The sequence below is a fragment of the Heterocephalus glaber genome, unplaced genomic scaffold (assembly GCF_053883595.1).
Source record: "Heterocephalus glaber isolate CG9 unplaced genomic scaffold, H.glaber_assembly_v1.0 deba00001428, whole genome shotgun sequence".
Taxonomy (NCBI): domain Eukaryota; kingdom Metazoa; phylum Chordata; class Mammalia; order Rodentia; family Bathyergidae; genus Heterocephalus; species Heterocephalus glaber.
In genome coordinates, this window is record NW_028258293.1 from 10,471,078 (window position 1) to 10,493,374 (window position 22,297).

The window sequence follows — 22,297 nt, forward strand, 5'->3', positions numbered from 1 at the left end:
GTACCTTTATATAATGCATCTTGGTTCTTATTTCTTCCCCATTCCTAGCCTTCCCTTCACGCCCTCCACCCTTCCCTATTTACAAAGACTTTATTTCCATTTTTTCCATTTCTCATCATTTTTTCCTTTCCCTTCTTTCCTTTCCCCTGTGCCTCCCACTACCCCTACCCCTTTGGACATTTTATTCCTATTTTACATTATCAATTATTCATTCTAATCATTGGGACATTTTAGGTATACAATATAATGACATTCATCATTGGAAATTTGCACCTTTACATAGTCTCTCTTGGTTCTTATTTTTCACCCTTGCCCAGCCCTCCCTTCAACCCCTCCAGTCCTCCCTATTTACAAAGACTTTGTTCCTAGTTTTCCATTTTCTCATATTAATCCCATTCCCTTCTATCCTTTCCCCTAGCCCTCCCACTTCCTTCCCCTTTGCCCCTTTTCTTCCTATTTCACATGACCTATTATACATTTAGTCCTTATTTACACTTTCAGTTTCTCACACCAGAGAAACTATTCGGTATTTACACATCTGTGTCCTATTTATTTCACTTAAGAGTATTGCCTCAATGTGCATCCACTTAGCTATCAATGTCTCTAATTTCTCATTTTTTATGGCTGAGTAGTACTCCATTTTATAAAAAAAACACATTTTTTTATCCAGTCTCCAGTTAATGGGCATTTGGGCTGTTTCCAAGTTTTAGCTATTACAAACTGTGCTGCTATGAACATGGGTGAACATATATGACTGTGGTATGATTCTTTTAATTCTTTGGGGAAGATCCCCAGCAGTGGAATAGCGGGGTCAAATGGGATTTCCAGTCCTAGTTCTTTGAGGTATCTCCATACTGATTTCCACAGTGCTTGCACCAGTCTACACTCCCACCAGCAGTGGAGTAGGGTTCCTCTTTCCCCACAGCCCCACCAGCATTTGTTATTGGTTGATATCATGATAGCAGCCATTCTCTCTGGAGTAAAGTGGAATCTCAGCATTGTTTTCATTTGCATCTCTTGAATGACCAGTGACGTTGAACATTTTTTCATGTATTTATTTGCTCTTTCTACTTCTTTGTCTGAGAAATGTCTGTTCATTTCAGATGCCCATTTTTGGATTGGGTCTTTCAATTTGGGAGGTCTGATCTTTTTAAGTTCTTTATAGATTGGAGATAGTAGACCTTTGTCTGAGGAAGAGCAGGTGAAGATTTTTTCCCACATTGTGGGTTGTCTCTTCACACTGCTGGTGGTTTCTCTTGCTGTGCAGAAGCTTTTTAATAAGAGATCCCATTTGTTGATTGCTTGTGCTAGTTCACGGGCAACTGAGGTTTTGTTCATAAAATCTTTTCTTACACTGATGTCTTCAAGGGTTCTACCTAACCTCTGTTCCAACTGGTTCAGAGTTTCTATTTTAATATTAGATCTTTAATCCATTTTGATTCTAGTTGAGTGCACGATGAGAGATACAGATCTAGTTTTAATCTCTGGCAAGTTGAAGCCCAATTTTTCCAGCACCATTTATTAAAGAGGCTATCTTTCCTCCAGTGAGGGGGTTTGGTTCCTTTGTCGAAGATGAGATGGCTGAGTGTGTCTGGCGTTGTTTCTGCATCTTCTAATCTGTTCCACTGGTCCTCAAGCCTGTTTCTTTGCCAGCACCATGCTGTTTTTATCACAGTAGCTTTGTAGTAGAGTTGCAGGTTGGGGATTGTGATACCCCCAGCCATGTCTCTGTTACCTAGAATTGCTTTTGCTATTCTGGGTCTCTTCTTGCTCCAAATGAATGTTTTGGATTGTTTTCTTGAGGTCTATGAAGTATGCTAAACTGGAATTGCATTAAATCTAAATAGCAGTTTTGGAAGTATGGCCATTTTCACTATATTAATCCTTCCTACCCAGGAGCAGGGGATGTCTGTCCATTTTCTGATATCAGCTTCAATCTCTCTTTTCAGAGTGCCATAGTTTTCAGGGATGAGGTGATTTCTTTCGTTAGGATGATTCCTAGGTATTTCAGTTTTTTGGATGCTATTGTGAAAGGAATTATTGGCCCTATTTCTCTCTCAGTGAGTCTGTCATTCATGTAGAGGAAAGCTACTGATTTTTGTGTGTTGACCTTGTAACAAGCTACTTGACTGAATTTGGTTATTAAGTCTAGAAGACTTTTGGTGGAGTTCTTGGGGTCTTCTATATAGAGTATCATGTCATCTGCAAATAATGACAATTTGACTTCTTCATTTCCTATCTTTATTCCTTTTATTTCTTTCTCTTGTCTAATTGCCGTGACTAATGTTTCCAGAACTACATTGAACAAGAGTGGTGATGATAGTGGACATCCTTGTCTTGTTCCTGATTTTAGTGTGAAGGATTTCAGTTTTTGACCATTTAGTATGATATTGGCTGTTGGTTTTTCATAGATGGCTTCTATCAGTTTGAGGTATCTATTCCAATTTTTTGTAGGGTTTTTATCATAAATGCATGTTGGATTTTGTCAAATGCTTTTTCTGCATCTATGGAGATAATCATATGGTTTTTGTCCTTGGCTCTATTGATAGAGTGTATTACATTAATTGATTTTCGTATATTGAAATCAATATACTTGGTCAGGGTGTATGATCTTCTTGATGATCTTTTGCATTCTGTTTGCCAGTATCTTATTAAGGATTTTTGCATCTATGTTCATTAGTGAGATTGGCCTATAGTTCTCTTTTTCCATTGGGTCTTTCTCTGCTTTGGGGATCAAGGTGATGCTTGCTTCCAGGAATGAATTTGGGAGTATTGCTTCCCTTTCAATTTCATTGAAGAGTTTAAACAGTAGCGGCAGCAGTTCCTCTCTAAATGTCTTGTAGAATTCAGCAGTGAAGCCATCAGGGCCCGGGCTTTTCTTAGGTGATAAGTTTTTAATTACATTTTCAATTTCATTGGTTGATATTGGGTTGTTCAGAATTTTTAGGTCTTCTTCATTCAACTTTGGTAATTCATATGTATCCAGGAATCTGTCCATTTCTTCTGTGTTGTCCATCTTATTGGCATATAGGTTCTGGAAGTAGGTATTGATGATCATCTGGATTTCTGCTGGGTCTGTTGTAGTTTCACCCTTTTCATTCCTAATTGCATGGATTTGGGCCTTTTCTTTCCTTTTTCTGACAAGCTTGACTAAAGGTTTATCAATTTTGTTGATTCTTTCAAAGAACCAACTCTTGGCTTCATTGATTTTTTGTATCATTCTCTTAGTCTCCATTGCATTGATTTCTCCTCTGATCTTTATAATTTCCTCCCTTGTATGAGCTTTGGGGTTGTCCTGCTCTTCTTTTTCTAGAAGCTTGAGGTTCAGCATCAGGTTGTTTAATTGGGCTCATTCTGTTTTCCTAATATGAGTATTCACTGCTATGAATTTCCCTCATAAGACTGCTTTGTGTCCCATAGATTCCGATATGTTGTACTGTCATTGTCATTTAATTGAAGGAACTGTCTGATTTCTTCTTTAATTTCCTCTGTGACCCATTGGTTATTCAGCAGTATGTTGTTCAATTTCCACGTGTTTATGAAATTTTTTGAGTTTCTTTTGCTATGGATCTCCAATTTCATCGCACTATGGTCTGATAATATACAGGGGATAACTTCAATTCCTTTGCACTTACTTAAACATGTTCTATGTGTGAGTATGTGGTCTATTTTGGAGAATGACCCATGTGTAGCTGAGAAGAATGTGTATTCTGATTTTGTGGGGTGGAAGACTCTGTAAACATCTGTTAAGTTCATTTGTTCAAGAGTTCGATTGAGTTCTAGTATTTCATTACTTATTTTTAGTCTAGTTGATCTATCTGTGACAGCGGGGTGTTGAGGTCCCCCACTACAACTGTATTAGTGCATATATGACATTTCATGTCCATTAGTATTTGTTTTATATAGTTGGGTGCACTAGTGTTTGGTGCGTAGATATTTATGACTGTCATCTCCTCCTCTTGGATTCTTCCCTTTACAAGGATGTAGTGTCCTTCTTCATCTCTCTTAATCAGTGTTGGTTTGAAATCTACTTGATCTGCAAAGAGGATAGCTACTCCTGCTTTCTTTCGGGTTCCTGTAGCATGCAGTATTGTTTTCCACCCTTTAACTTTCAGTCTATGAGTTTCCTTTTGAATTAAGTGTGTTTCTTGTATGCAGCACATTGTTGGATTTTGCTTCTTGACCCATTCTGCCAGTCTATTTCTTTTGATTGGTGAATTGAGACCACTAACGTTGATGGTTATAACTGAAACGTATTGACTTGTCATTGCCATGACTTTTCTTTTTGTTGGGTTCTCCCCCTTTACATTTAATTTCTTGTCATGCTACATGGGTTCATTCTGCTTTGTTTCCTGGGGTAGTGATCCTCAATGTCTGTTCCTAGGATATTGTGTAAAATTCTTTGGAGTGCTGGTTTGGTATTCACGAAGTTCCTAAGGTGCTCTTTGTCATGAAAGTATCTTATTTCTCCATCCATTTTGAAAGATAGTTTTGCAGGGTACATCAATCTGGGTTGGAGGCTGTTTTCTTTTAGGGCTTGGAATATGTCACTCCAAGTTCTTCTTGTCTTGATGGTTTGTGTTGAGAAGTCTGCTGTGATTCTGATGGGCTTTCCTTTGTATGTGATTTGTTTCTTTTCTCTGACTGCTTGGAGAACTTTGTTCTTCTGTTGTGTTTCTGGAATCTTAACAATTATATGTCTATGTGTAGATTTTTTTTTATCAAGGCTATTTGGACTCCTATATGCCTCACTTATCTGTATGTCAAGCTCTTTTCCCCTGCTTGGGAAGTTTTCTGCCATTATTTCTGTGAAGAGATTTTTTATGTCATCTGCACTCTCTCCTCTTTTTCCATTGACTCCAATCAGTCTTATGTTATTCTTTTTTGCATCATCTAGCAGCTGCTGGATTGATTTCTCATGTTCCCTTATAATTTTGAAACAATTTTTCTTTTCCTGGTCACTAATTGCAATCTTATCTTCTATATCTGAAATTCTGTCCTTACACTGGCTCATTCTGCTGTGTAGACTTTCAATGGAGTTTTTCATGTCCTGGAAATCTATTTGCATCTGTTTTATGGATTCCATTTGTTTCTTATGTTGGGATTCCATCATGTTCCTGAGCTCCTCTCTAGATTTATTAATCATGTCTTGCACTAAGGGCACAATTTCTCCTGTTATCTGAGAAATGTCATTTTTTCCAGATCCCCTTTTGTTGCCAGTTCAGTGGGTCCAGGTGGTTGAGTATCAGAGTGTTCCATCTCATTTCCCTTTGGGGTTGCTGTAGGTGATCTGGAAGTCTGGTTTTGAGACTTATTTATGTGTTTTCCCATTTTGACTGGGGTGGGGGGCTGTTAGCGCCTGCACGGATTACCTCCTCTGAGCTGGGTGAGGTGGGACAGGGGCTGGGAGCAGCGTTAGGGATGGTGACCCAAAAGCCCTTTCCTGTGGGCTGGGAGCAGCCGGAGGGACGGTGGCCGGGAAACCCCTTCCTCTGGACCAGGAGCAGTGGGATGGTGGCTCAGAAGCCCCTCCCTCTGGGCCGGGAGTGGTGGGAGGGATGGTGGCCCTGAAGCCCCTTCCTCTGGGCCAGGAGCAGCGGGACAGAAGGTGGCCCAAAAACCTTTTCCTCTGGGCTGGGAGCACCGGGAGGGATGGTGACCGGGTAGCCCCTTCCTCTGGACCAGGAGCAGTGGGGCGATGGCTCAGAAGCCCCTACCTCTGGTCCGGGAACAGTGGGACTCAGTACCTTGGTCTGGTGGTCTGATGTCCTCTGCGCCTTGGTAATGTGGAATCAGGTGGCTGCCTGTCTGCAGTGGGGTGATTCGGTGTCTTCCGCGTGACTCAGGACCTCGGTAGGGCATGCACAGACCTGCCTGTCTGCAGTGGGCTGATTCGGCATGTTCCGCGGGACTGGGGACCTCAGTAGGGTGTGGGCAGACCTGCCTGTCTGCAGTGGGGTGATTCGGCGCCTTCTGCGTGACTCAGGACCTCGGTAGGGCGTGCCAACTGCTCCATTCTTAAAAGATATTTGGGTGGGGCAGACTTCAGCACAGTGATGACAACACCCTTGAAGTGTCTTCTGTGCTGTGGATCCCATCATGACTGCTGAGAATCCTCCACCAGTCTACTCACTGGCTGTAGAAGGGAACTGCGATGCTCCACCCAGGCCGCACTGGCTGCTTATTTAAAAATTTACTCATAAGCTCACAACTCATTCTTTAGTTTTTTCAGAATTGTATAAGCATCACTACAATCTAATTTTAGAGCATTTTCATCTCTCCTAAGAGAAATCCTGTATTTACACTTTCCTCTCATCCAGTCTACTCCTATAGATTTTCCTACTCTTAATATTTCATACAAATGGAACCATATCAAGTGTGACTTTAATGCCTGGCTTCTTTCACTTAGCATAGTGCTTTGAAGATTTTATGCATGTTGTATCAGTACTTTACCTTTAACAGCTGAATAATATTCCACTGTATGGATATACCACATTTGTTTACCCATTATTTAGGTGATGGACATTTGAACTGCTTCCACTTTCTGGCTATTATGAATGAACATCTGTGGACAAATATTTTCACTTTCTTGTGTATAACTTAAAAATTATACTACTCAGGTCATTTTGTGCTTCTTGAATTATTGTTTATTGTCTTTTATTTGTTCGGGGAGTTCTTAGTCATCATTTCAATAGTCTGTAATACTCTCACCTTCATTTCTGTTTGGCCTCCTGCTGGAACAGGTATTAGATCATTTCTGGTATCTGCTGTATCTCTTGTGCTTCCCTCTGCCTCATCTTTACATCTCTCCAGGCATCTTCCTGGATATTTTCTTCTGACCTGAAATCTAGTACACATGGTTCCTCTCTACACTAACGTATAAACATCTGTTACTAAACTCATACTGAATTAAGTCTTAGCATGTTTGGTTCTTTTCCAAATTTGCTATTTTATTTTTTTAAATGTTTCCAGTTCTTTGATATTTGCAACTCCTTTTGTCTCTGAACTCAGCTATCACAGTTATTCTGAAATCCATGTCTGTTGTAACTAATACCTACAGAACCTGGAGCTGTTTTTAATGCCTAGTATTTCACTTGGTTCTTGATCCATATTGTCTTATGCCCTTATGAAACTGGCTGCTTTTGCCTGTTTTGAACATACTTGAGAAACTGCTTGTAGAAATCACTGGAAGCCTGTAACAGTCTTTTACAAGGATTTTTTTTTTCCTCCAAGGAACCTGGAGCACTAGCAAACCAAGACCATCTTAATCCAGTATTGGGGTTTCACGAGTTCATGGACTGTTCGCATGACTTGGGGTGGGGCTGAGTCCATGCTACAGCTCAATGATTTCTGCTTTCCCTATTCTTGGTTCAGCCTTTCAGGATTCCCAATGAAAACGCTGAGGAATCCACAGCAATCCCTTTTGTATTCCTACCCACGTGCTGCTATCAGAAGGGCTGCACACATCTCTCCAGCTTCTTCCTCTGAACTGGCAAATGCCCACAGGACAAAAGCAGCCCCAAATAGCAGTCTTATTTCTTTAAATTTTCTTCTTTTATGAGTCTTGGCTAGGTAATGCTTTACTAACCTATTTTCCTAACACTATCAAACAGATAGCATGTTTTTTTCCCCTTACACCATTATAGGAGGCAGAGTCTTCACTGCTTCATTTTTTCCTACTTAAGGCCTTCCACCTGTGGCACTCCATTTGTTATGTCTCCATTTCAATGTTACTCCCTCTGGGAAGCCCTCCTCAATCCACAGAGCAGATTATAACGAATCTACTCAATGTCCTGCTTTCCCTGAAACAGTGCTCCTCACACTCACAAAGCTTTCTGCTCACAACCTTTTGTTTAACTGCAGATCCCAACAGGCCCTTAAGGCAGAATCAGCACTTCTGCGTCTACCTCTATGTCCTCACTGCCAAAGCCAACCCTAGGCATTTGATCTTAACGGTGAAAACAACTGTGTAGAGCTACAGAGGTGTGAAAAAACCCAGACTGTTCACAGATTACAGAAAATTCATAAAAATCTGTTAACTGAGTGATGATCAAGCTCTACCAAATGCTAAATAATAAAATAGTACAAGATTGTCTCATTGGGAAAAGGAAACCTGATGCTTTCTCTTACAACTTCCTATTCTTTATTCCAATCTGATACCCGATGCCAAGCACTTCAAAGTATTACCTGACATCAGTGCCATCAGCAGTTAATCACTTTACATAGTAAGTACAGTATTAAGAAGGCTTCATAAAAGAAGTCCTACCTAAGGAAAAACTTTAAAGGATCATCGAGGAAACACAAGCAAAAGTGTGCCACGCCAAGGTATCTTTTATACGCATCTGCCATTAACACCAATTTAATACAGATCATTGTATCCCAACTATCTGCAGCATATGTGGCCTCTCCTTTAAAGCCATTCCTTTGGGGCCAGAGTCTACACTCGATTCTTTGTTGTATTCACAACGCCTCCCAGACTTGAAGTCCAGGGTCGAGCAATTCTGCCTCCTCAGTATACAGGATGGGGTTACAGGGACTACAGGCATGTGCTATTACACCCAGCATGCTTTGATTTTGATTTTAAGTTCAAACTAATTTAAGCATACTCTTAAGATTAAAAATAAAATGTTTACTTGCCACTGATAGTGTTTTCTGCCATTTGAGGGCCTAGGGATGGGACACAGGCCTTCAGTGGAAATAGAGAACACTGAAGGGCAACATGAAAAATGGAATGTAAGGAAACAGCAAGCATTAATAACAAGCAGTGAGAAACTGATGATGTTTGAGGAGCAAGAGGAGACAAATCTAGAGAAGCGAAGACTTTTGAAATGCAAGCACAAGCAACAAGTACTTTCCAAGACCACTGTTCATTCAAGCAACATATGTTGTATACTAATGCTATGTGTAAGAGTTTGTGCGGGGCACTGTCACAAAATGACAGGAAAGTGAGAGAAAATATTAGTTGGGTCATTTACTGAGTATTTTTTAAATGGTGGACCTAGTAGTAAATGTTTGAATGAATAATCTCATTTAGTATTCAAATACTAGGAGGTAGTTACTGGTGCTATTACAATTTCTAAGATGGAAAAAAACCAAAGATCAAAGAAATTAAACTTTGTTTAAAGTCATACTGGTAAACTGGGTCAAAAGCTGAAGCTTTTGATCTCAGTGCCAGGTTCCCACTGTAAATTTTCCTCTCTGACTTTATTTTCATATTTTAAAGAGAAATGATTTTAGAAAACTGCCTTGTATTTCAAGATTAGTTCTTTTCACATTTTTTTTCTCCAGAGCTGAGGATTGAACTCAGAGGTGGACTGATCTCCATCACTTTTTATTTATTTTTTATTTTGAGACAGGATCCTGGGAAGTTGCCCGTCCTCCCGAGTAGCTGGGATGATAGGCACGCACAACCACCTGGGGCTCATTCACTCTTCTTGAAAAGTGAAAGATGGAATGACTCCTCATTTTAGCAAATATTATAAAGTACATTCTGACCTATCTGATATATACAACAAAAATTCACTTTTCCAATTCTTGACTCATCTTTCCATGAAGACTGATCTCGTGCCAATATGTGACATCCACATCAGATGTCTGGAAATGCGAGGCACTTCAGGGTTTTGAGAAGACATGAATGTCAATATCCATGACACTTTCTGTCAGAACACAATCAAATCTGCACTGGGAAGATTACTTCTTTATAAGTCATTACTCCAGGGATAACTGTCTGAATCAAAGAGGAAAATACCTGGTCAAACTCGGTTATCATCACAATCTAATAATGCTAATTGGTAGCCTCTGTGATCAACCTAGGCAGGGTTTCCCTGACATATGTAATCAAGAGTCCACTATTATTGATTATTTGATAAATAAACCATTTTTATATACATTACTGTGCTTGAATTAGACATTTTAGTCCTGATTGAGTGATTACTTCTTTCATAACTTATTTGAGACATTGCTGATTTTAAAGAGACTATACCTACCTAGAATTAAATGAGTAAAATGTAGCTTAAGGATTTCAAGATTACACTCAAGTTGCTTGAGAATAATTTGATGTTCAAATCCTTTAGAATTCAAACCATAAGCTTTCAAGTTGGTGTTAATGAAATTTTTAAAAATGCAGACTCAAAAGCAGTATTTATAGCACGACTTTCAAAACAGGATCCAGGCACACGATCTCTATTGACTCTAATTTCTTGGGTCCAGTTCAGAAAGTTTTAGACTCTCTGGGGTTGAAAAATAAAGGATAAAAGGGGTCCGGGATTTAGCTCAGTGGTTCCGCCGCCTGCCTCCAAGGGCAAGGTCCTGGGTTCGAACCCCAGTACCAAAACAAAACACCAGAAAAAAAGGATAAGAGAAGGTCAAGTGGAAGTAAGTATTAGGTAGCACAGAGCGTGCACCTGTATGTTAATTAAAAAAAATGGAACCAGAGAAAATCCCTTTGACATCTAAAATAAGAGAAGGCTCCCTGCTGTAGTTCTCATATATACAGAGGGTAAGTCACTTATGGGAAAATCTCACTCACAATTATCTGGAAAATCTCCGTAAGTTACTGTAATGGAGACTAACATGCAATCCAGCCCTCAGTAAGTTCACTACAACCATGTCTTAAAGCAGTGGAACAAATCAACATTTCTTTGGCCAGGCTCCAGAGACAAAAGGTTTGCTATAGAGCGCCATGCTGTAGGGAAAATACGTGTTTTCAAAGACTAGCATCGTATGCAGGTTAGCAAGATGCTCAAGCTTTAGAAATACATGTAAGATGGTAACAACTAAGAAATGGCAGTTATTCATGCTCACTCTGGTGCACATGTTCACTAAATCAAATGGAGGGCAGAACCATCCATACTACTTAGACCGCTGAGTCTCACACACTGTTTTTTTTTTTTTTTTCCACACACTGTTTTTTAACCTGAATGCTTACAGTTAACTTGGGTATATTATATTTGCATATGACACTACTTTATTGAATTTACTTAAAAAAACAAAAACAAAAACAAAAAAACTAGAACCTGACAACCTCAAGACACAGCACAGGTTAGGGCTGGGGATTTAGCTCAGTGGCACCGTGCCTGCCTCACAATCACAAGGTCCTGAGTTTGATCCGGGGTCCAAAAAAAGAAAAGAAATAGCACAGGTTAAAAAAACACATCCTACTGCAAGAGCAATTTATGTAATTATGATTATCTAAATAATCTGTTAAACTGTATCAGCATATTTTGGAGCATATTTTCAAAATATCCTTCCACAAAATATTTTCTAATTTAACTAACAGATGTCCCAAGTCTGACCTGGCAAGACACAACAATATTCTGCCTACTACTGGCTATCAGTACTTGCATAAATGGCTTTTCAAATTCATTGTGATCCTCACCTCTGAACTTGTTCTTCTTCCAGCTTTATCTTAAAGGATAGTAATTCTGCAAACTATACAAAGCAAGAAACGTTGGAGCCCTGTTGCTTCTTTCCCTCGTGCCCCATTATCTAATGCACCCTCAAGTCCTGTCAATTTTACCTCCTAGATACTCCTACAGTATAGTTACTTTTGCTAAATCTCCACTAAAAGTACCTTTCTGGAGGTGACTGCCATTTCATTTGTGCTTAATGTTCCCCCCAGCACTGGGGATTGTACTCAGTCCATCATACAGGCCAGGCACACACTCTACCACTGAGGTATATTCTCAATCTTTTAAAATACAAGCTAGGGTTTCACCAAGTTGCCCAGACTGGCCTTGAACTCACAATCTTCCTGCCTCAGCCTCGAAAGTAGCTGGGATTATTAGGCTTGTGCCACCACACCCAACAAGTCGTATCTGAGCTACTACAGCAGCTTAACCATTAGGTCACCACCCATCCATGCTGGTCCTCTATTTGTTCCCCATACCCAGGCCACTGCTTTTAAAAATGTCCCTCTGATTACATCATTTTACTTAAAAAACATCACAATTACTTCCCAGTGTTCGAAAGAAACACAGAATAGCTCAAGGTGACAGATGATCTCAACAGGTCTCCACCTCTTTGAATACCATGGTCATGTTTCAGCTGTAACAGGCTTTTTTTCACCTGCGAGCACATGTTAACTGCACATATAAATGGGGTTCAGTGTGATACCTGCATACACACTACTCAGCATGCACTGTGTACACCTGCCACGTTTTCTTTCTTTATTCGTCTGATGGGCACCTAGGCTGATTCCATATCTCAGGTACTGTGAAGAGTGCTGCAGTAAACATGAGCAGGTATCTCTCTGGTATGCTCTTTCCTTTGGATACATACCCAAAGCGAGCTGGTTATATTTTATAGTAGTCTTTTTTGACAAAATCTCCATACCATTCTCCACAATGACCATACTAATTTATATTCCCAGTAACAGTATGTAAGAATTCTTTTTTCTCCTTGTCCTTGCCAGCATAGTATTTTGGTTTTTAAGTAATATCCATTCTAACTGGCCCAAAGCAGTATCTCACTGTAATTTTAATCTATATTTCTGTGATGGCTAATTATATAGAACATGTTTTCATACTTTTGAGAAGTGTCTATACTTTTTTAATTGCTAACTTGTTTGAGTTCTTTATTTTGGATATTAGCCTCTGGCAGAGATGAATCACTGTTCTTTTCACTCCAGACAGCTTTATTGATTTGGGATCTTTTGTGCTTCCACTTGAATTTTAGGGTTACTTTTCCAAGTTCTCTGAAGAATATCTTTGCTTTTTATGGGGAATACATTGGATCTGTAGATTATTTTGGGTAGTATGGACATTTTAACATGTTAATTCTTCCAATCCATGAACATGGGAATTTCCCCCCACTTTGGTGTATGTCTTGAATTTCTTTCATCAGTGTTTTATAATCTTCACTGTAGAGCTCTTTCACCTTCTTGGTTAAGTTTATTCCTAGGTAGGTATGTAGGTATGTAGGTATGTATGTATGTATGTATGTATGTATGTATGTATGTATTTATTACAGTTATTATGAATAGGACTGCTTTCACGATTTCTTTCTCAGAGTATTTGTTTTTGGTGTGTAGAGAAACTACTGATTCTTGCATGCTGATTTTGTATCCTGCTAATTTGCTGCATTCATTTATTAATTCTCACTGTCTTTTAGTGGAATCTTTAGGTTTTTCTATGCACAGAATCTTACCATCTGCAAATAAAGGTAATAGGACCTCTTCCTGTCTGTGTGCCTTTCATTTCTTTTTCTTGGCTAATGTTTCAGTCTAAACTTCTACTCTGCACTGAATAAGAGCAACAAGAGTACACACCTGCATCTTGTTTCTAGCTCTTAGAGGAAAACTTTCACATGTTAAGCTTCTTTCAGTTCTATCCACCAAGTTACTGGCCACTAGATGGACATTTTTGGTGAAGATTTTAACCAAAGTATTACATACGTGCAAAAGAAAAAAAGATTTCTTTAAGCTAATGTAAGAATCATTGTCTTTTTAAATGAACATTTTATTGAAGTGTGCAAGTATAAGATACACAGATGATTGGGGATGTTAGAGGGCTTGCCTATTCTGAGTTCAATTCCCAGGACTGTAAAACTAAAAACAAAAATCAAAAACCCAAAGAAGTGAGCAAATGGTTGGCATACAGCTCACTGTACTGTTTCAAAGTGAACATGTTTGCATAACCAGTCCAGATCAAGATAATGACCACTCCCAATGCCCCAGAACTTCTATCATGTTCCCTTTCAACCATATTCTCCCCTACAAATGGTAACCACTACTCTGTCACCCATCATATATTAATTTAGCTCGTTTTAAAAATTTAAATACTGAAACTTCCATATCTGCTTCCCCCTTCCATTTACATAAACACCATACTCATGAAATTAATTCATGTTGCAGTCAAACTTATCTTTGTTTCATTGCTGTGTTCTACTTCATAAATATGCCACATTTATTATACTAAATTTTGGCAATGACTGGATTATTTCCAGTGTGAGGCTATTATAAAGAATGCACATTCTTGTACAAGAAGATATGAATAATTTCTGTTGCTACTGGTCTTTTACAAAGTGAAATAGCTAAGCCACAGAGTAAAGCATGTATACAGCTCTGTTAGCTATGGTTGTATAGAATTAACTCTATCTTGCTGTAATACCTATGCTTCATTCATCATCCTTAGTTATTTCTTACGATATGGTCATAATGAGATTCTTAAAAAACAACCGAAAAACTTTAAGCCTACAGACAATCATAGACTCTATGAGTTCTTATCACCTATGTTTAACAGTAGTCAGTATGTGGCATGTTTACTCCATCTATTCTCCCTCTGTTCTTTTTCTGATGAACTACTTGGAAGCAAATGTCTTACATCATGTAATTTCTTTCCTATGTACTTCAGTATGGTTCTCTAGGAAAGATGGACATTGTCATAGAAAACTACAATGCCTTTATCACATATAAACAAAGTCTCAAATTTCCATAGGGTGAATTTTATTATCTGCCTCCCTTATCCATACCTCAAGAGTGTAGAAACTATTTTTGGCTTCCCAGCACCTCATCACTCTTGGCACATAACAAGAGTCAGAAAACATTTTCTGAGAATGAATGGAAAGACTGAAGTATTTTCACCCCAACTACAAAGGATCAGGCTTCAGAGCAAAGCAGAAATGAGAACCATGCCATACAGTCATTCATAAAAGAAGAAACCTAAAATCAACTCTAGATGTAGAATCACATAAGAAATGCTCTCTCCAAGACATAAAATTTACTTAATGAAGCCTTTTATAATATATACCAGATGTCCCACTAAAATCTATGGTGCAAGTTCAAGGCACATCTTACTATTTTTAAGCAGCACAGATGTGTTTTAATAATTAGTTTCTTTAACAGATTAGCTTTGCAAGGTCAAAATTAGGTCAATTTACATCAAAAAGTCATGAGAGCTGATTTAATACCCAGGAATGAGTTTGGAATTAGTAGGTTTCTTTTGTCAGAGATTTTTAAAAAAGCATTAAACATTTAAAGAACACAACTGCAAGGAGATGAGCTATTCTTAAAGTGCTTTTCTTTAGCCATTAGAAAAATATAAAGCTTAATTAAAAAAGTAAAATGAAAATAAAAAGTACTTTGACTAAGGAACCACTGAGGTTTGATTGTAAACATTTTAAAGTTTCTTTTCATAGCAACGACAGCCCTTAAAAAAAACTAACTCATAACTATTTTGACTCTATCCAAAGCTAAATATTGGTGCCTCTCAAGTATTTTTCAACTATTTAATCAAGTATATAATTTTTTGGGGGGGTACCGGGGATCAAATTCGGATCCTTGCGCTTGCGAGGTAGGCAGTAGAACCACTGAGCTAAATCCCCAGCCCAAGTATATAATTTTTTAAAAGGAAAGCTTAGACTTGTGGGCTGAGAGATAACAAAAACACAATTCAATCAGATTTGCTTCTAATTAGGATGTAGAGAACTGTAAGAGACCTTTAGTCTGATGTAACGAGAAGAAAAACTAGATATAAAGAAGTCTCATTAAAAACACAGAGGTGTGAATGCCAAGATTAAATAAGCTCTTTCTGCAGAGGGATGAACCTCTCCTTGCTGAGGAGAAACGAGGACCAACGCTCGGGTAGGAAGTGTCGTGCGGGAGCGGCAAGGCGCAGAATGGCCAGGAGCGGGAACTCTGTGGGGACAAGGAGAACAGAGCCGGCTCAACAGCCAGAATGCAGTGGAGACTGGAGCAGCGCCCAGAGCGGGGGTCCTCTCTGCAGACCACCTCTCCCTCACACTACTCATCGGGTCAGGACAAAGGCTGACTGTGTGGGAAAGCAGGACGAGAGGAAGCTTCCTGCAGGCTGTAACCATGCAGTTCAATGTCGCCATCAACAGGACTTCACTGCTCAATTCGCTGCCTTCCAGAAACTCCCGCAGAAAGATGTTGTTTGTGTCAAGCACCTTAAGAGAACCTATGTACCCAACAACCAACCCTCAGGAGGAAACCCTCTCAAGAACAGATGGCCCGGCGAGAGCTCCCTCTCAGGATGCACTTGGAAACGCACCTCACTGCACTTAGCCACTCTCCACCAGGTCATGAAGGGGTCCAACCCCACGTGAGAACTTCCCTCTTCCCTCGGACTTTGTTCAACACCGAACTTCCCTACCCTCAGCAACCAACCCCCCCAAATATCCCAATTTTGTATTCCCACCTCTGAGATGTGATTAAGACGAGGAAGGTAGCAGTCTTTTTCGAATGAAGAGAAGGTGGCATCTATGCCTGATGGAATACAACTTGGCTATAAAGAGGGATAAATTTTAAGTTATTTGTAGGAAAATAAATGCAACTTGAAAATATGCTAAGAGAAATAAATCAGACACATAAGCCTGCATATTACGTGGTTTCTCTCTCATGAGAAATGCAAAGTATGAAGGACAGACCGATGAGGGAAAACAGGACAGACCCTTTGCAAACGGAAGGCCAGCACAAGATGGAGGGTCGGTCGGGAAAGGGGTGGAGAGAGTTGGGACGTGATGTGTTACGTGCCACAATGACCGTGACCATCATGTCTAGGGACGCCAGGTGGCAGCGGGGGTGGGGGATTTGTGTTAAGTGCATGTGCCTGCTCCCTCTGGTGAATGCAAACGTTAGGTACTACAAACACGTACTAACACAATTTAGAAAAGAAGGGGATGGTCTGCGTCCCCAGAAAGTGGGCCACGAGGGGAGGGCCTGATCCTGTGCTTGGGATGTTGGAAACGACCGAAGCAGCAGTCAGTCCTACCCAGCCCACTCCACACCCATCAAAGGGACGGACGACTCCCTCAGCCTAGCTACACAGGATCCACTCTGGGGGAAGATTTTGGATTGCACTACTTTTTTATACAAGGTCAGGCACAAAATATAAAATTATGACATGAGAATAAACTGGAAAATGTGACCAAGAATCAAAACAGAATCACAGATGGCTCAGGAAATGAGCAAATAGACCATAAAAAAAGATTATGTGTTAAGGCACCTAGTTGACCAAATTGGTTAAAGAGGTAAATAAAAATAGGAATTCCAGAAATTTTAAAAAAAGGGATAACTGTAATGAAAATTTTTACTGGCTAACAGAAAGGTGAGAAAAATGATTAACTGTAGTTTTTCTTCCAGAAAATACTTCTTTTCTATGGCCCCAGCCTTAGAGCATCCTGTGTATATCTCTGTATTTAAATTCTTTTATTCATAGGGAAATGTTCTCTGTACCTGCCTTCTCTCACATAAGCACCTCTTCAGGGGAGAAAATTTATTTTTTATGCCCATATTATACACAAATACTTGGCACAGAGGATTTAATATCTGCTTAATAAACTATTTTTAATATATATTTTTATTAACAAAAAGATTTAAAAAGTTGAGTAAAATATATTAAATACCTCATATGCCAATGCTTAAATAAGTTTTATAAAATCCAAAATAAAGGCTCTCATTTTAAGCAGTTAAGTAAAAATATAAAAGAAGCTTTGTGTTTCTTACTTAATCTACAAATTCCTCTTAAACAACTGCAGTAAAGAAAAAAATCCCTTGGGGCCAGGGATTTAGCTCAGTGGTTTTGTCGCCTGCTGCACAAGCGTAAGAACCCGAGTTCGATCCTCGGTACCTAAAAAAACCCAAAAAAAACAAGAAAAAAATTCCTGGAAAAAATAACAGTCTTGTCAAATAATGTATAAAAATATATTAAGGAAGTTTATATAAACTGTAAATTGCTTGAAGTCATTTTTGTAATAGAAAAACAATAAAAAAATGCTAAAATTAAGACAAAAATGATTGTAAAATATCAAAAACCTTTGTGTCTAATATATATTTCTGTGAGCATGTTATCTGATAAAATCATCTTAAGTACTTTTATTTTCAAAATAAACAATTCATGTTTTATCAAAGCATTATTAATTTGACACAAGTAAGATTATGATAGAAGATGCTTTTCTAAACCTGTGAGGACCTCAAAGACAAATGCCAATATAAATGTTGCTGGCACATAAAGTAAGAGAACACACACAGATGACATAAAAAATAAACTAGAACTCACAAGACAATGCTATCAAATTTCTCCTGTGGTGTAAGTGGTGGGGGAGAATTTTTTAAAAAGTTGTTTTTCCATGGAAGGTTCTAACAACTTGAGAAGTAATCTAGAAACATTATTAGTCTACAGCACACATGCTACTGAAATTAAATCCAAAGGGGTGATTTTTTAATTAGGTAACAAACTGAAAATCTCATTAAGAAATAAATGATTATGCACATATTTAAAATGGGCTTGCCTACTTAAAAGTTGCCTATTTTAATGTGTATCTATGCCTTCAAGTTTTTGGCACAAGAAGAAAAACAGAATCTTGGGCTGGGGATTTAGCTCAGTGGTTTCGTCACCTGCTGCATAAGCGCAAGGACCTGAGTTCGATCCCTGGTACAAAAAAACAAAACAAAACAAAACAAATGGTTTCCCTGAAAAACAGCATCTAGTATATCTGAAGGTTTGTACTTTGAGTGAAGAAATAATTATCCGAATTTTTACTGCTATAAGAAAAGACAAATTTCTTATTTTCCCAAGTTACTTCTCCATCCCTTTACCAGTTTTGCTTTTCATTTTTCAGCATCTTAACTAATTTTTCTGACTATGTAAGAGGGAAACACTTCAATCAGGCACTCATCCCTTCTGGTAGCTGTGCTGTGTGTGGATCAGTTCCCTGTGAGCAGGGTGCCTGGCCTATCTAGCATTCAGAAGAGGCCTTGAAGACCTTGTGTGTGTAGAAGAGCTCCAGCAGGCTGGTGAAAGTGTAAGACGTTGGAACCACCCTGAAGAGCACTGTAGGGTGCAGCAGACATGGATGGTTAGTTGAGACTCACAAAGCATGAAAGCCCAAAGCCTGCAAGCTTGACTCACGTCATGTCAAGAGTAAGTGTGCTGGGAAGAAAAGCAGGTTTAGAAGAAATGTAGATCTCAAACAACTCTAAGCTTACTGAGAGATGGAAGAAAAAAATTCAAAGATCTTTATGTATGCTGCGTAGAAGGTGAGGTGTGGCTTAGCTCTTTCAATAAATCTGCCAGTCCAGCCTCTGAGGAAGGGCGTCTTGGTCATGCACAGCCTCTTTCCCGCTCCTCCAAACAACCCCTGCCCAATGGCTGAAAACCATCAAATGTATCCTGTATTTATTTCTATATTTTTATCTTTTTATTCATACTACAATGTTCTCAGTATCTGTGTAGCAAGTTTTAGATTCAGATGTAACATGTTTCAGACTTGTTTCAAATGCAACTTGCAGCCTAGTTTTTTCCACATCTAGAATATCTTATTTTTAAGGTTTCTCCAGGTTCCTTTTTTTTTGGTACTGGGGATTGAACTCGGGACCTTACGCTTGTGAGGCAGGCGGTGGCACCACTGAGCTAAATCCCCGGCCCTCTAGGTTCTTTTAAATTTGCATAATCCCACAAAGGAGGTTTTTTGGGTTTTTTTTAGATAAAGAGAAGATATTTCATTTTACAAGTAAAACAGTATAGTGATTTTATCCTTTACCAGTAAAATGGGAATATTAGTACTCATTTTAAATGGTTATGAGATGGGCCAGGGATTTAGCTCAGTGGTTCTGCCACCTGCCTCACAAGCGCAAGGACCTGAGTTCGATCTCCGGTACCAAAAAATAAATAAATAAATAAATAAAACAAATGGTTATGAGAACTAAAAGAATGCTTTTAAGGTGATTAGCACCTCACCCAACATTCCAGTGTCCAATGACTACTATGGATCATCACCAGAACATAATTTTATCAATCATTTGACAGAACCAACACAGAAGAGTTAACATTCAACACTACATACTAAAATCTGTCCTTAGAACTCTGCATGCACTTAGTTACAGAATTTGTTAAGTACACTCCTCTTGAGGTGAGTTATAGAACTGTTAGTATCTGCAGTGACCAGACACGAGTACAACTCCATTCCTACCTACTCTAATATGGCTCAAACTCCACAACCTCCAATAAAAACTATTCAGCCAAGCTGAAAATAAAAATGCAAATATAAAGGCACTTTATAAATGAAAGGTAATATAACAGTTTATTTCTAATTAATTTTTATTATGGAACTCTTCAAATGTACAAGGACAAATTAAAATCCCTATTTATACACTATTTTCAATACCAATATTTTGGTTACAACCTTTGAATTAAATAGACTTCAGAATAAAACTAAGATTTATCTAAGAAGGATAGTTTCTTTTAACACTAATCTTCTTGCACTATATCCCAAATAACAGAAAGTACAGAATGATGCTACACGTGATAGGAAACTTTCTGTAGCATAAAACTAGCCTAGCTAAAACCACTTTCCAAAATTTACCAAGATCTAGGGTGTCATATGACCTATACTCAGCCAAGCAGATGTGCCAAGTTGCAGGAGGCGTCAGTACGATGACTTGGGGAGCAGAGGGCAGGGAACAGGATGCCACAGCAGGGGCCTGTAAATCTCGGGATGGCAGTGATGGTGACACTTAGGAGTGGGCCAGGGAGGGCATCAGAGCCACCTGGGCGCCTGGTGACAGAGCCGCCATGCTTCCCACAGAAGAGGCAGCTCTGCGGCAGGAAGGGTTCAAAGAGTTGTTTCTAGAAGTTCACGACCTAAGTCTGTTCCTTTAGGCCTCTCAATGTGTCTGACAATTATCTTATTCCCTTGAATAAATCCCTCTCAATTTAAATAAGCTGACCTAGATTCTGATGCCTGAAACGAAGAACTCTGACCAACAAATCAAAAATGACACAGCATTTCAATGAAAGTCGATACTTTCCTAACTGAAGTTAAAAAAAATGTAAAACTAAAAAAGGTTATCTTCACTAGAGTGTTATACCAGTGCTACTTCATGTGAAGAGGTCACTGAAAAGATTTAAAATATTATTTAATAATACTGGTGAGAAGACAAATAATTTCTAAGAATTCCCTTAGAGCTTGATCAATTTTCATGAAGATTTTTTTTAACTTTCAAGGTAACAATACCAAAACATGGAGAAAGTTTAGGACTTAAAGATGAAATGAACAGTGAAAATAAAAATTTTGCTTTTCATTAATTAGCTAAATGAATATCATGATACCCCAAAGTCACAAATCTGGACTCTTTTTAATTTTTTTTTTTCGGTACCAGGGATTGAACTCAGGACCTTGTGCTTGTGAGGCAGACAGCAGAGCCACTGAGCTAAATCACCGGCTGCCAACTCTATTTAATTTTTTAAAAAATTATAAAACCAACTTCAATTAGAAGAAAATCACTCAAATTATCAAAGCACCTTATGTGTTAATGTCATATGGACATACAGTAATTAATGGATCAAAATTAACTGAAACAATTTTAAAGAAACCATAAAATCTTACATGTAAATGTGAACAAAATATTTAAAATCATCAGGTCAGAGAATCAACACTAACATGATTAATCATTTTTTATGTATAGTTCCTAACAATATAATTTTCAATTCAAATTCTTACTATTAAGGATGGATTAGAATTAAAAAACCCGTAACTGGGCTGGGGATTTAGCTCAGTGGTTTTGCTGCTTGCTGTGCAAGCACAAGGACCTGAGTTCGATATCCGGTACCAAAAAAAAAAAAAAAATCCAAATTAATTAGGGGCCGGGGATTTAGCTCAGTGGTTTCGCTGCCTGCTGTGCAAGCACAGGGACCTGAGTTTGATCTCCGGCACCCCCCCACAAAAAACCAAACCCGTAATCAAAAAACTACACCAATATTCATATCATTACTACCTATGTATATTCCTTCTTGTTAAGCCCACATTTTATTAACATTCTGGGTCTGGTGGGAAAGATTATCTTAAAATTACTAAACATTTACAAACTACGTAATGGAGGAAATAAAGAGGTTATCAAAATACAGCATTTTTGGCTTCATTGTAGGTACCTTCACATAACTCATTAACCTCTGTAATTAATCATCAAATAGAATTACTGCCATTTTTCTTTTTTCTTTTTGGTACCTGGGATCAAACTCGGGTCCTTGTGCTTGTGCACCAGGCGGCGAAAACACTGAGCTAAATCCCCAGCCCTGTTGCCATTTTTCTTAAAGTAGTTGAATAGCCAGAACTCAGGTTATAGGACTCAGTTATAGAACTCAGGTAACTTGAACAAAGAAACAAGTAAATGGCAGAACCAAATGTGAACCTAGATCTAACCTGTCTAAAAAGCTCATACCTTTTCTATCACATCAGACTCATTCCTTAAAGAAAGATAGATTAGTAATCATTTTTCATCCATGAATATAAGATATTCTACCAAATATATGCAAATTAAGTGTTAAGAATTATTGAAAGG

The 22,297-nt window shown here is 38.6% G+C and overlaps 1 protein-coding gene across 5 annotated transcripts in view; it reads right to left on the minus strand.

Annotated features, from left to right (window-relative positions):
• Positions 1-22,297, minus strand: part of Prmt3 (protein arginine methyltransferase 3) — a 126,260-nt gene that overhangs the window by 23,250 nt on the left and 80,713 nt on the right. For 2 of the 5 annotated variants that reach the window (XM_087211546.1, XM_087211545.1), the window contains one exon: positions 150-16,244. The exons of the other annotated variants lie outside the window; for them this stretch is intronic. In XM_087211546.1, the coding sequence (XP_087067672.1) occupies positions 15,918-16,244 (327 nt within the window). In that variant the 3' untranslated portion in view covers positions 150-15,917. Of the gene's footprint in view, positions 1-149; positions 16,245-22,297 lie in introns of those variants that run through there. 5 annotated transcript variants of the gene reach the window in all.